A 14,538-nucleotide genomic window follows, 5' to 3' on the forward strand; every position below is an offset into this window, starting at 1 on the left:
TAAAAAGAAATGTAACTTTTGATAAAACAAAATAATAAAAAAATTTGAAAAAAATGTTCGAAAATATTATCCGTATAAAAACATGAAAACTTTCTTTAAATTTTTTTTTGGAAATTACGTATAATTTATATAAAAAAATAAATAATTAAAATTTTAAATTGTTTTTTTAGTATCTACATATGTATGTATGTATGTACATGTACATATATAAAAAGTTTATAAATATTTTTTATTAATACATTTTATTAAAAAAATTAAATTAATTCAATTTTAATTACAATTTGTTTAAATTAAATTAATTAAATTATTTTTATGAATATTTCTATAAAAAAAAATGTTATACATATATAATTAAATTGCTTGTTAAAAAAAATGTATTTAAAAAATTTAAATTTTCAATTATTTGTTAAAAAATATTTTCCGTTTATAAGCATAAAAATATTTGTTTTAATGTTTTTATGGAAATTATATTTTTAAGTAAATGTTTTACAAAATGTTTTACGAAAGAAACATCAATTTAATAAAAATAATTAAAATTTTAAATTGCTCAATTTTAAATTTAAAAATTAAAAAAAAAATCGCAAAGAAAAATTAAAATTTGTTTCATAATTTTTCAAAATTTTACCTAAATGAATGTAAAAAACAAAACATTTAAAACAATAAAAAAAAGTTAAATAAATAAATAAAATAATTAACTTAATTAATTAGAAAAAAAACAATGAATTAATTATTTAATTAACTTAGTTTTTCAAAAAAAAATTATTTTTTTAATAATTTTTTAATTTTACCTAAATGAATAACATAAATTAAATAATTAAAAATTTAAATTAATTTGATTAAATATTTTTTTTGTAAAAAAAATTATTATTTTTTTTAAATTTACCTAAATGGACGTAAAAAAATAATAAAATTAATTAATTAAATTAAAATAATTTTTCTTGTCAAAATTGGTGTAATTTATAAAAAATAATAACAAAAACAACAAACAAACGCAAGCGAAATCACAATAAAAATATGTTCTAATAGCAAAAATTTAATTTAAAAATTAATCGTTAAGAAAAATTTAAAATGTTTTGTATACAATCAAATTTAATTAAATAATTATTAACTATTTTTTTTGTCAATAAAAATTAATTTGTTTTAAACATTTATCAAAAATTTACCCAAATGAATGCAAAAAAAATTAATTAAAAAAATCAAATTAATTTTTTTTTGCAAATTTTTGAAAAATGTTTAAAACAAATTATTTTTTTTTGACAAAAAAACAGTTAATAATTAATTAATTAAATTAAATGAATTTTTTTTGTCAAAATTAATATAATTTATAAAAAATAATAACAAAAACAACAAACAAACGCAAGCGAAATCACAATAAAAATATGCTCTAAGAGCAAAATGAGACCACATTTGCGTATATTTTCAATTTTTGAACTTTTATTTGAACATTTAGATCTTGAAGTTTACGCGTTTTTGCTTCAAACTATTTACAGTATTAATACTATAACCATTTATCGCCAACTGTGTTTTGCTTAATTTAATTCCACCTTTTATTTATTTCATTTTTTTTGTATTTTTGTGTGTTTTCTCATTTTAATTACATCCAGTGTGTGTGTGTGTATATTTTTCCGTACGCCATGTAACGCCGCAATGCACACAGACACATCTAGTTCGTACATACATAGCAAATTTGCCCTAAACTCTATTGATCATTGCAGATTGCACTTAAACCTCTAAGCATTTTCTATTGCGTTTGTGCCCAACTTGTGTTATTTTGCATATATTTTCTTTAGTGTGTTGTTGTTGTTTTGTTGTAGTATTTTGCAATTTCAAATATTTGCACAGTTTTCATTATTCATTTATTTGTTCTTGCCATAATAAAGTTCTGTGGTGGGATTGAATATACGAGTATTTGTTGCTATAAGTACCATTTGTGTTGTTGTTCTTGTTGTTTTTGTTATTATTTTCTTCTGATTTTTGTTAAATATAAAGTAACGAATTCCACGCTTCAACTCTTACAACTTCTATAAACGCTTACTGAAATGTATTAATTCATAGTAGTGTGTGTGTGCGTGTGTGTATGTGTGTGTAAGCGCCTAGTCGATAACTGAGTTGGCATTTGCCTTATTGTGTTGTTGTAGATCGCAGTTTGTGTATGAATTAGGAAACTTAATTAATGCATTAACAATTATAGTTGAATTTACAAATATAACAGATACATATACTATATAATATAACGGTGTTATTGTACTATTTCTCAAACGGTTTGCATTGATATAGTATGTAAATCTTGTTTTAATTTGTACATATGTATTTTTTACTATTTTACTAATAATTAGTTGTATTTTTTTATAAAAAGTCATGACGAATGAAATTTGGTAAAAAAAAGTTTGGATTGTTCATACATACATATGTATGTACATGTATGTACATATCGTCACCTAAAATGCAAAATAACGGAACAAAAATTTTCATAAGCCTACAGGTGAAGGAAAAACGTTATGATAGAAGTCACTCACATTGTAACAAAATTTAAGTTTTGGTTATAAAATGGTTATTATTTTGGTTATCATGTTGAAGTCAAATATGAATTTTGGTTACAAATGGTTATTTATTGATTATTATATCCGATAGCGATTTTGGTTATTTTTTTAATGACACGTTGTTTTGCATTTTAAGTGATGATATGTATGTATTGATTTATGTCTGTATGTTTGTATTTGCAGAAAATATGTTTTCACGACTAAAAGGAACACTTATTCGGTAAAAAATTATTTTAAACCAAAAAAAAATAAAAATAATAATTTAAAAAAATATATTAAAAATAATTTTAACTTTATACATACATATATGTTTGTATGCTTGTATGCATGTATGTATGTATGTAAGTTTGCGGATTTAATATTCGTTTAGGTCCCACTTTTATTTATTTTTAACAGTTTTAGAATTCTGCAAGGCAAGGTTCGGGACTAATACTCGTAATACACATATACTAAAACGCATTAATTACTCGTATATACATATTATGTATATGTTAGTTGTATGTATGTAAGTATATATATGAATTATGTCTCTGTAAACGTAACATTTTTTAATCACAAATAAAAAGTCTTTGGTACAAGCAATTATTTGTTTGTTTTTCTGCTCAGCTATATATTCGTTGTTTAGGAACATTACACAGAAGATTGGTGCAAAAAAAAATTAAAAAAAAATAAAAAAAAATAAAAAACTAAAAAAAAGTTAAAAAATAAAACAAAATTAAAAAATATAACAAAATAAAAAAATATGAAAAAGTTAAAATTATGAAAAAGTATAAAATAAATTTTAAAAATTAAAAATTAATTAAAAGTATAAAAAACAAAATTTAGAAAATTAAACATAAATAAAATTAATAAGAAAATTAAAAGAAATTTTCAATTTAAAAGTATTCAAAATATAATTAAGTAAAAAATAATAATAAGTCAATCAAAAGTAAAAAAAAACATTAGTAAAATTGAAAAAATTAACAAGAAAATTAAATAAATTATTAATAAGAAAACTAAATTAATTAAAAGAAATCTATAATTTTATAATGAAGTATAAAAATTTAATTAGAAAACTAAAATAATTAATAATTTATTCAAAAGTATACAAAATAAAATTAAAAAATTGAAAAAATATACAATATTAAAAGTATTTAAAAAAATGTATAATAAATAAAAAAAATTAAAAAATAAGAAATCTATTAAAAAGTATAAAAAAAAAAAAATAAAAAATTAATAAGAAAATTAAATAAATTAAAAGAAATTCATAATTTAAAAGTAATAAAACTACAATTAAATTTAAAACAAAAATCAATTAAAAGTATAAAAATTATGTTAGGAAAATTAAAAAGAATTAAAAGGCATTAAAAATTAAATTAAAGTATAAAAAATAAAATTAAGAAAATTAAAAAAAATTAAATGAAATTAAATCGGAAGAGCACACGTAATGAAATTATAATTGAATTAAATAATAATAAACAAAAAACAATAAATAAATTAAAGGTATCTAAAAAATAAAATTAAAAAAATTAAAAACAATAAAATAAAAAATTAAATAAAATAAATAAAAAATCAACAAAATTACATTAAAAATAATTACATTAAGAAAATAAAAATTTATAGCTTAAAATTAATCAAAATGTAATTTAAAAAAATAAAAAATATAATTAATTAATTTAACGCAAAAAGAGAAAAATAAAAGAAATTAATAAGAAAATCAAACATAATTAAAAAAAATTATAATTTAAAAATATACAAAATGTAATTAAATTAAAAAAATTATTAGAAAATTAAAAATAATTAGTAATTTATTCAAATGTATACAAATATAATTAAATAAAAACAATTTAAGAAATACCCAACTCAGACGTATGTATATGCCTCCGTCTACGCAGATCCTACACGAGATCAATACAAAGCAGCAAAAAAGGAGGCACACCAAAAGGAACAAATAGGAAGAACTACGCGAGGATCTTAGCAAAAACCCTTGGGTACTTGGGTATAAAATAGTAACGAAAAAACTTGGAACTCGAGCAAAGCCGCCAGACTTAACCGCTGCCAAACTGGATCAGTTCGTCGGCGCACTCTTCCCCACACACGAAAAAAGAGCTAGTGTGCAGAACACACTCAAAGATTTCCACGAACACCCCAGTTTACCCTCGAAGAGTTGCAATTAGCCACTGGCAACACACCCGGCCCAAGTGGCATCGTTGCAGATATAATACAAAAAATTGCAGCAGAGCGACGCCTGCCTCGAACCCTGAAAAAAAACAACGACTGCTGCTAATCAGTAAGGCAAAAAAAAGATCCCAATTTTCCATCAGCTGCGGAGCTCGCTTAGCAACAGAAAACTACTTGTACCAAACTCGAGAGCCGATCAACGAAGCTGGAGGACTGTCCCCTAGACAACATGGCTTTAGACCCGGCAGATCAACTATAATAGGAGCTATAAAATGCGTCATTCAAGCGTAGAAGTCGCACAGCGTTGGTGGCACAAATACAAAAGAATAGTGTTGCTGGCGACTTTAGATGTCCGAAACGCCTTCAACAACACTAGATGGGTGGATATGATCGCTTTAAAATCCCCGACTACCTCAGCTGCGGAGCTCGCTTAGCAACAGAAAACTCTTGTACCAAACTAGAGAAGGATCACGACAGAGGATCCATTTTCGGCCCAGACTTGTGGAACATCAGCTACGACGCTTTATTAAAACTCGAAAAGCCAGACGAATCGTACTTAATTGGCTACGCGGACGACATTGCAGGAAGAGACACGGAAGAGGAGCGAAGAAAGATTAATCAGGTCATGATACGGGCACAAGCATGACACGACTCAAACAACCTCTAGGATCTGGGCAGAGGTGCTTAAAAAGGAAAAGGTAGTGGTCAAAACTCTATAAGTCACTCATAATTCCCGTCCTGCTATATGGTGCAGAGTCTTGGACGATGTTAGCAACGGATGAGTCGACGTTGCGAGTTTTCGAGATTTATGGTCCTTTGCGCGTTGGCCACGGCGAATACCGCATTCGATGGAACGATGAGGAGATAAAAGCAGTACATCGACTACGAATTAAAAGACAGCTACGCTCAGGTCTGGTTGTCCGGATGGACGAGAACACTCCAACTCTGAAAGTATTCGACGCAGTACACAGGAAAGACAGCGAAAAGAGGAAGATCTCCACTCCGTTGGAAGGACCAGGTGGAGAAGGACCTGGCTTCGCTTGGAATATCCAATTGGCGCCACGTAGCGAAAAGAAGAAACGACTGGCGCGCTGTTGTTAACTCGGCTATAATCGCGTAAGCGGTGTCTACGCCAATTAAGAAGAAGAGATGTGGTCAAAGTGCAAAAAGATAGAAAAATCTGAAAATGATGGCTTCCGACGGGAAAAGACAGAAAAATCTGAAAAAACGAGAATGGAATCTATGTATATTTCTACGAGTGAAATTTCGACGAAGGGTTGTTGTAGAAAGAAGTTGGGCATAATTTTAACGAAAAATGGTATAACGTACTTTGAGATTCTAGGAATTTAAAAAAAAGATTCGAATTCGAAACTCCAAATGGAAGCTTTAGCGACTTGGAGAAGCTCTAACAAACGGCTTCTGGAATTTATAGTTAGATAGTAATGACAAATCCTACTTGGAAAGTATTGCGACAGGGATTTTAGTCAAGTTTTTACTAGTGAAAAAAAAACTATTATACACTCTGCAAAATTTTGCAAGTGCATAAAAATTGAAAACGACGCACCCTAATACACACTGTCGCATAATGGCGGAAGTGCACTACAACCGTGCGAAATTTGTGTAAAATTAAAAGGCTTAAAACCTCAACAGACACTCCATTGTTGAAGTGCAAAAACAAGAAAAATCAATAAAAGTAACAAGTAAATGTATATGTGAGTGTGTATGTGTGCACGTGCCTTTGCCACATGTACAAACAACTTTTGCAGCTATTTTGGTATGGATGTACATATGTATGTATGTTAGTAGGGTGTTGTGAGTTGGTAGGTAACGGTGTATACAAAACTGCATATATGCAAGCGCACGAAACGGATTAACGATATAACGGTATGTGTACGCAGTTGACTAATGGAGTTTACGCGTAGCTGGCACAGCTCACCCATACAAACACATGTATTATATATGCTGGTATGTGTTTACAAGGCAAACATGCAATTTTCACAGACACACACACATATATGTATACCTGCATAGATATCGATATCGATATGGATACATTTATATTATTAGCATTTATCTATATATAACTATATGTACATACATATATGTATGCGTGCGTGTGTGTATGTGTGCGTATACTTGCTTGCTGCCGCGCGCAAATGCTGGTATACTAGTGTAACGGTATGCTGCTATATATTATATGCATTTTTTTATTATTTTTTATTTATAAGCGTGGTGTTTCAGTTTTCATAGGTCAACGCCTGTATGTACGAGCATAATTTCGCATGTGCTTAGGAAATTAAATTTATTCGCTAGTTACGCTAATGATTTTTTTATTGTTTTGTGTTTTCTTTTTGTTTTTGTTGTTGCTTTTTTCTGTACACACAATTACATTTTCGTTTATTAAATTTATATATGTATGTATGTAGGTATGCATGTATGTTTGTATGTATGTGTTAGTAATTTGTTTATATTTTTGTAGTATTTTATTGTTCTAGGAATTACGCTAAACTTTATATATGTATATGTATGTATAATACTTTTTCAATTATATTTACGAGTATTTATTAAAAAATCAGTACGTTGGCGGTATAAAATTGTTTCCTATTGCGCGAATACTTATAACAAAATATACACAAAAATAAAGGAATCAAGTCTTTCCAGATAACACAATTATCCTTACTTAGGTCCTTAGGTTAAATGTTATATTGGTTTAATTTTTTTTATGTTTTTGGTTGTTTTTTTTTCATTGTTGTTGGTGCCAAAATAAAAAAATTTTATAATCTAGTTGATACAATACACATATGTATGTCTTTAAATATGTATGTATATATAAATGTTTATACGTATATATTGTATATACGATTAGTTGGGGCGCAAGTACGTGCACACATACACATACATACATATGTGTATATGTACTTATAAACAGGGTTGCAAATAAATAATGTTTAAAAAATAAATGCATTAACATTTAAATGAAATTTTTTTATTTTGTAGGCGCAAAAATATTAATTAAAAATATTTTTCAAAATTCTGATGCCAAAATCGTATTGAAAAATAATAAAAAAAGGTCCGAAGTTATAATTCCTAAACAAATAAAAAAGTTTTCCATACAATAACTTGAAGCCAATAGTTCAGTTTGTATGGCAGCTACATGATATAGTCATCCGATTTGAATAATTTCTTCGGAGATCGTATCATTGCCTTCGGTAATGATTTATGCCAAATTTCGTGAAAATATCTCCTCAAATGAAAAGATTTCCCATACAAGCACTTAAATCCGATCGTTCCATTTGTATGGCAGCTATATGCTATAGTGATCCGATTTGAACCATTTCTTCGGAGATCGTATAATTGCCTTCGGTAATGATCTATGCCGAATTTCCTGAAAATATCTCCTCAAATGAAAAAGTTTTCCATACAAGCACCTGATTTTTATAAATTAGTTTGTATGGCAGCTATATGGTATAGTGCTCCGATATCGGCAATTCCGACAAATTAACAGCTTCTAGGAAAGAGAAGCATGTTTGCAAAATTTCAGATCGATATCTCAAAAACTGATAGACAAACAAACGGCTAGGACTAAATCGACTCAGCTCGTCATTATGATCATTTACATATGTATACTCCTTGTAGGGGGCCACGATGTTTTCTTTTCAGTGCTACAAACTACGTCGCAAACTTAATAATATCCCGTTCAGAGTATAAAAAAAGTTGATCCTAAGAACCGTATTGACCAAAAATTTATTTTGCATTGCAAAAATTATTTTATTAAAAAAATAAATAAATTTTCAACTTTCAACTCCGTTTTTGCAATAATTATATTTAAAATTTTAAATAAAAAATTCGATTGCAAAAATTATTTTATTAAAAAAATAAATAAATTTTCAACTTTCAACTCCGTTTTTGCAATAAAAAATTAAATTTAAAATTTTTGAAAACTTAATTTTTTTTATTTTACATTTTTTAAAATTTATTTTTCTTTAACTAAAGTTATTATTAGATTTAAAAAATTAAATTTTTAAATCCTTTGTCGCAACTAAGAATTAAATTTTTTTCGTAATTTAATTTTTTTTAGTTTAATTGCAAAAATTATTTAAAAAATTTAATTTTCAACTTTTAATACCGTTTTCGCAATAAAAAATTAAATTATAAATTCCAATAATGTAATTAATCAATTTTTAATTATTTAATTTTTTTAAATTAGTTTTTCACTTTTTAATAAATTATTTTTTTAATTTAATAGCAGAATTATTTAATCTAAAAAAAATCATAAGGTTACAAACTTCGTGGCAAAGTTAATAATATGCTGTTCAGGGTATATAAAATTAAGCCCAAATAGCGGAATGTAAAAAACCTGTTTTTTTAATTTAATCGCATAATTTTTTAAACTAAAAGATTTTTTTACCCTGTTCAGGGTATACAAATTGAAGCCCAAATATCGAAATGAAAATTTTTTAATTACAAAACTTAATTAATTAAAATAAATTAAATTTTTAATTCCGTTTTTTAGTGGTTTAATTTTTTCAAATTTAATTACAAAAATTAATCAATTTAAAAATAATTTAATTTTAAATTTTTCAAAAATTAATTATTTTTAATTTAAGAATAATTAAATTTAAAATTTTTCATTATTAGTTTTTATCTTATTTAATTTGAAAATAATGAAAGATTTTTCACAATTTTAATTTAATTGAATTTTTCATAATTAAGTTTTTTTTGAATTTAAAAACCATTAAAATTAAATTTTAAATTTTTCATAATTTAATTTTTTTTAATGTAATAATAATTAAAAATTAAATTTTCAATACCAAAATCGTAATTAAAAACTGAAAATCTGATTTTTAGTCCAATATTAAAAAAAAAATGCAACCCTGCTTATATACCACACACACACATATGTATGTATGTATGTATGTTGCAAGTACGCGTGTTGTTCCAACAAACCGGAAACCAACTGAACCCACTTTATACCTATGTAGTATATGTATATGTGTGAGTATGTATGTGTTTACCAATATAGTATATCTATGTATGTACTGCTATTGTTAATATATGTAAAGACAATATCTAAACCACATTACTGAAACATATAAACGCTAATATACAAATAGTATGCTACATACACATTGTTCATGCAGATTCCCCGCCAGCTGTAGCAACGAAAACCGTTAGCTTCACACGTGCCGCAACGCACCGTACCGCACCGAGCGCCAAGCCAGCGCTTAGCTTATGGCTTACACTTTCATTATGAATTAGTTTTAGGATTCTGCTTCAATTCGAAGAGGCCAGCATTGCCCTCGCGGCGACGCATAATCGTCCCCTCCATAGGCCTTACTCAGTTGTACACGCCACGCGTCATACCCTCCCTATTGCGTGTGTGCCACTTGCAGGTGAGTATGCGTATATAGGTCTTGCGGAAGGATGCATTGCACAGCGCATAGCAAACCGGATTTATGGTCGAGTTGATGTAGCAGAGCGCATAGAAGAATTGCCACAATTCATTCGGTATGCAATCGGAGCATGTGGTCAGCGGTTTGATTAGCACCAGTATATTGTATGGCGTCCAGGTGATGATGAAACTCAAGAGTATGGCCGATAGCGTTTTGGCCGCTTTCGATTCTTGACGCTTCTCTTGCGACTTCTTCTTCTTCTTGGCGACGACGCGCGATGTGGCATGCACATGTTTGACCAATTGTCTAGGTATTACCTTCGCATTGAGCGGTATGCGTACATCGTGTGAGACGTGCGACATGCGTCGGCCCAACGGTAAACTATATTCGGAATCACGTGATGAGAGTGGTCGTCGTGGTGGCGGTGCTGCGCTTATGATCGGTAGCGATACGTCTTCGTGTATCATTTTGATAGATGGCGCTTCTGGGCCATTATTGGCGCTAGCCCCATCCGAGGGTAGCCGTATTAGTATTGTATAAACGGAATCTTGACTTACCGAACGTGAACTGATGCGATTATTGCCGGGTAAGGAGCGTGAATCGCGTGCACCCGATGCAGAGGAGATCTCTTGCAGTTGCGACAGTGGTGTCAGGGGCGGGCGTAGTGGTGTGGGTGAGACATCGGGTAGGAGTATGCTTGGCGGACGTACGCCGCAGGCGCTGCCGCCTAGTGAATAGTTGTCGCGTACCACGCTTACGGATGTGCAGCTGAAAGGGTTAAGAAACCGTAGAATGTTATTGTCAATCTAATCATAATAAATTATAATAAGATATAAATAATTAGAAGGGAATAACGACTAGCGCCAGCGCCTAAAATTATGCAAACGATAAAAATTTATATAAAAAATACCGTTTTCCGATTTAATCATTTTGGAAAATATTTTTAATAAAATTATGCAAATCATAATTTTTTTATTAAAAAAAGCGTTTTTCGATTAATTTATAATATAATTTCTGTTGGACGGCATTTCGGATGATAATAAAATTATCCAACGCCTAAAATTATGCAAACGATAAAAATTTATATACAAAATACCGTTTTCCGATTTAATCATTTTGGAAAATATTTTTAATAATAATAAATATTTAATTAATAAATATTAATGGCTAGCATCAGCGCCTAAAATTATGCAAAACGATAAACATTTTATAAAAAAAAATCGATTGTGCTATAATTTTTTCGATTATCTTATAATTTCTGTTGGACAGCATTTCTGATGATAATAAAACTGTCTAACGCCTAAAATTATGCAAATGATAAAAATTTATATAAAAATTCGGGTTTCCGATGTAATCAGGTTGGATAATATTTCCAATAATACTAAATAAGTATTAATAGCTAGCATCAGCGCCTAAAACTATGTAAAATATTTTTTTTTATAGAAATCCCGTATTTTGTAATTTTAAATCAACTAAACAATAAAACAGAAAATTTTTAAGTTTACCCATAATCCGAAGGTTCCTCTAACTCATAAGGGAAATCATCGGAATCTTCCCGTCCGGAATGCCACCACGCAATACACCATTCCTTAATGCCACCAAAGCAAGAATATGATTTTTTGATCGTGTTGGTGCTTTTGATCTGTAAGAAAAAAGGGTGTATTATAGTAAAATGGTTATAAAAAAATGAATTAAAAAAATAATAATAATATTTTAGAAAAAGTTTAAATATGTATAGTAAAAAAAAATAATAAATAGACTAAAAAAAGTTATCAAAAATTAAAAAAAATAGTAAATATATTAAAAAAAAAATAGTAAATATATTTCAAAAAAATATAAAAATAGTAAATATACATATTAAAAAAAAATTAAAATATATGTATGTAAAAAAAATTATTAATTATATTATTTTTTTAATTTTTGAAAATAATTTTCAAAACAATTAAACTATTATACTGGTAACAAAAACATATAGTATTGACAATTTTTACAAACTTATTAAATTTTTGCCATTTTCGGGCGCTGAAAGCAATATTAGCAATGCTAGCCTAAATGTAGGCTATAATGAAAGCTGTTTACTTTTAGTAAGTAAGACATTCGTTTCTGTTGAGACTAAGTAATTAAACAGTAAATTTGTTTATATTTTTGAAATTTAATTTTCTACAGCTTTGTCACCTCATTGCCATCCTAAATGTAGACTTTGTTTTTTCAATAAGACACTTTTAAGGAGATTTTGAAAGTTCGTTAATAAGTTTAAGTTCAAAAATTGTATACCCTGAGCAGGGTATATAAAAGTTTGATTGTAACACCCAGAAGAAAACGTCGGACACTTTATAGAGCATATATAAATGGTGATGAGCTGAGTCGACGATTTCGCCATGCCTGTATGTCTGTAGTCACTCAGTTTTTGAGATATCGATTTCAAATTTTGTACACGTCCTTTTCCTCTTAAAAAGCTGCTCATTTGTCAAAAATATCGAAATCGGAGCACTACAGCCTATAGCTGTCATATAAACTGAACGATCGTAATCAAGTGCTTGTATGGAAAACTTTTTTATTTGACGAGATATCATCGCGAAATTCGGCACGGATTATTATACAAGTCAAATCTACCACATACAAAGAAATTACTCAGATCGGTCCACTATCGCATATTGCTGCCATACAAACTGAATGATCGAAATCAAGTGGAAAACTCTTCCAGTTGACGAGATATCTTCACGAAATTTGGCACAGAATATTGCCCAAGGCAACGCCACAATCTCCGCAGAAATTGTTCAGATCGGACCACTACAGCATATACATACATATGTAGCTGCCATACAAACAGAACAATTGATGAACTTTGAATTTTTTGATAAGATATTATTAATGTAGGTTGTAAATAAAAAAAAAATAACTTTTTGAAAGCAAAAATTTCTTAATGAAAATAATATAAGCCAGACAATACTCACACTTGATCTGCGTGAATGTAGACCATGATAACCGGTATCAATGACCACATTGGTCATATAAACACTCTCAGCATCGGCAGAGGATTCGGAGCGCGGTCGCCGCCAATCATGGCCATCACCAGCATTCCCAAAGGGCAACATGCCCGTGTGATTGACAGCGGTATTCTCGTCACTGCAAGCAAATTAAAAATTACACAGCTTTAGTAAGCATATATTAGAAACATAGAAGCATGCAGCGCTTACCTTGAGTTCGAGCGCTTTGACGAGTCCTTCTTGCCCGCCTGCAAATTGGGCAAGTCCTTCTGTCGCTTCTTCGTCTCACGCCAAATGCGATAGTATAGCACGCACATAATCGTTACCGGAAAATAAAACGCCGCCAACGCTGTGCCAAACGTGATGTACTGATTGGTCTCGATAAACTGTATATAGCACTCGTATTGCGGCACCGTGCGTTGCCCCTCAATATATGGCCAACTGTAAATCCACGGCGGCCACAACAGCAGACTAACGCCCCAGGCAGCGCCAATCATGACCGCTGCCCGATTGGTGGTACGTTTAGCGCGATATGTCAGTGGTCGTGTAACGCTAAAATAACGATCAAAACTGATGATCAACAAATTCAGCACGGATGCATTCGACGCGAGATAATCCAGTGCGAGCCATGTATCGCAAATATGTGGACCCAATGGCCAATAGCCGAGTATGGTGGTGACCGCAAACAGTGGCATCGATATGAGGCCGATGGCGAAATCGGCAATGGCCAATGAGAAGAGAAAGTAATTACTGATTGTTTGTAGTTGTTTGTCGATTTTGAATGAGATCATAACCATAAAATTGCCCACCACCGTCAGCATGCTGAGTATGGCGGCAATTAAGCCCATGAACACCATTGATGAGATGGAGTAGCTGGGTCCCTTTGGGCCGTAGATGCCGGTGGCGTTTGTTTGATTTTGTGCTATTTCATTATCTAAGATAATCACTGTGGTCACATTGTCCAACATAGCGGTGAATACTGATGGCGCTAATGTTGTTGTGGTTGTCGTAGTTGTTGTTGTGGTCGTCGTCGTCGATGTTGTCGTTGTGCGGAATGACGGTGCCAGCGGTTCCAGTATGCTGGGCGGCCCGTGCGCCGGCATTGCCAGACGTGCAAAAAATAGTGGGCCCATTTTGATTTGTTGTTGTTGTTGTTGTTTGTTTTTTTTTGTCTTAGTTACAATTACAATTTTCCTTTTTAGTTTTTGTTTTTGCTTTAGTTTTTTTTTGTTGTGTGTTAAGTTTTTGCTTTTTTGCTTTTTGGTTTTCTGTTTCTTTGTTTGCTTGTTTAGTTTTAATTATTCCACTGATAGTTTTGTGCAAATATACATATGTATTGCTGTTGTTCTTTAATTAAAGCTTTTGTTGCCAAGTACCCAGATGATTAAGCTTCGTGCAAAACGAATGTATTACGAAAACGTACGAATGTGTTGCCCATTAACTGGATCTGCAAAGAAG

At 29.8% G+C, this 14,538-nt stretch overlaps 1 protein-coding gene across 1 annotated transcript; it reads right to left on the reverse strand.

Moving 5' to 3' along the window:
• Nucleotides 1–9,755: 9,755 nt before the first annotated feature.
• Nucleotides 9,756–14,218, reverse strand: LOC120771602 (muscarinic acetylcholine receptor DM1). The gene is made up of 4 exons (XM_040099682.1): nt 13,291–14,218; nt 13,048–13,219; nt 11,599–11,735; nt 9,756–10,861 (listed from the first exon to the last, which is right to left on the reverse strand). The coding sequence occupies exons 1-4, from the start codon at nt 14,211–14,213 to the stop codon at nt 10,039–10,041; spliced, it is 2,055 nt and encodes a 684-aa protein (XP_039955616.1). The 5' UTR covers nt 14,214–14,218; the 3' UTR covers nt 9,756–10,038.
• Nucleotides 14,219–14,538: the final 320 nt, after the last annotated feature.

The sequence above is a fragment of the Bactrocera tryoni genome, chromosome 3 (assembly GCF_016617805.1).
Source record: "Bactrocera tryoni isolate S06 chromosome 3, CSIRO_BtryS06_freeze2, whole genome shotgun sequence".
Classification (NCBI taxonomy): Eukaryota; Metazoa; Arthropoda; class Insecta; order Diptera; family Tephritidae; genus Bactrocera; species Bactrocera tryoni.

Excerpts from the sequence above, each read along its gene's own strand:
- LOC120771602 (XM_040099682.1), bottom strand. The coding sequence starts at position 14,213 with ATGGGCCCACTATTTTTTGCACGTCTGGCAATGCCGGCGCACGGGCCG. Across the intron at positions 13,220-13,290 it reads TCAAAGCGCTCGAACTCAAG|TGACGAGAATACCGCTGTCA; the intron begins GTAAGCGCTGCA and ends ATTTGCTTGCAG. Across the intron at positions 10,862-11,598 it reads GAGGAACCTTCGGATTATGG|CTGCACATCCGTAAGCGTGG; the intron begins GTAAACTTAAAA and ends TAACCCTTTCAG.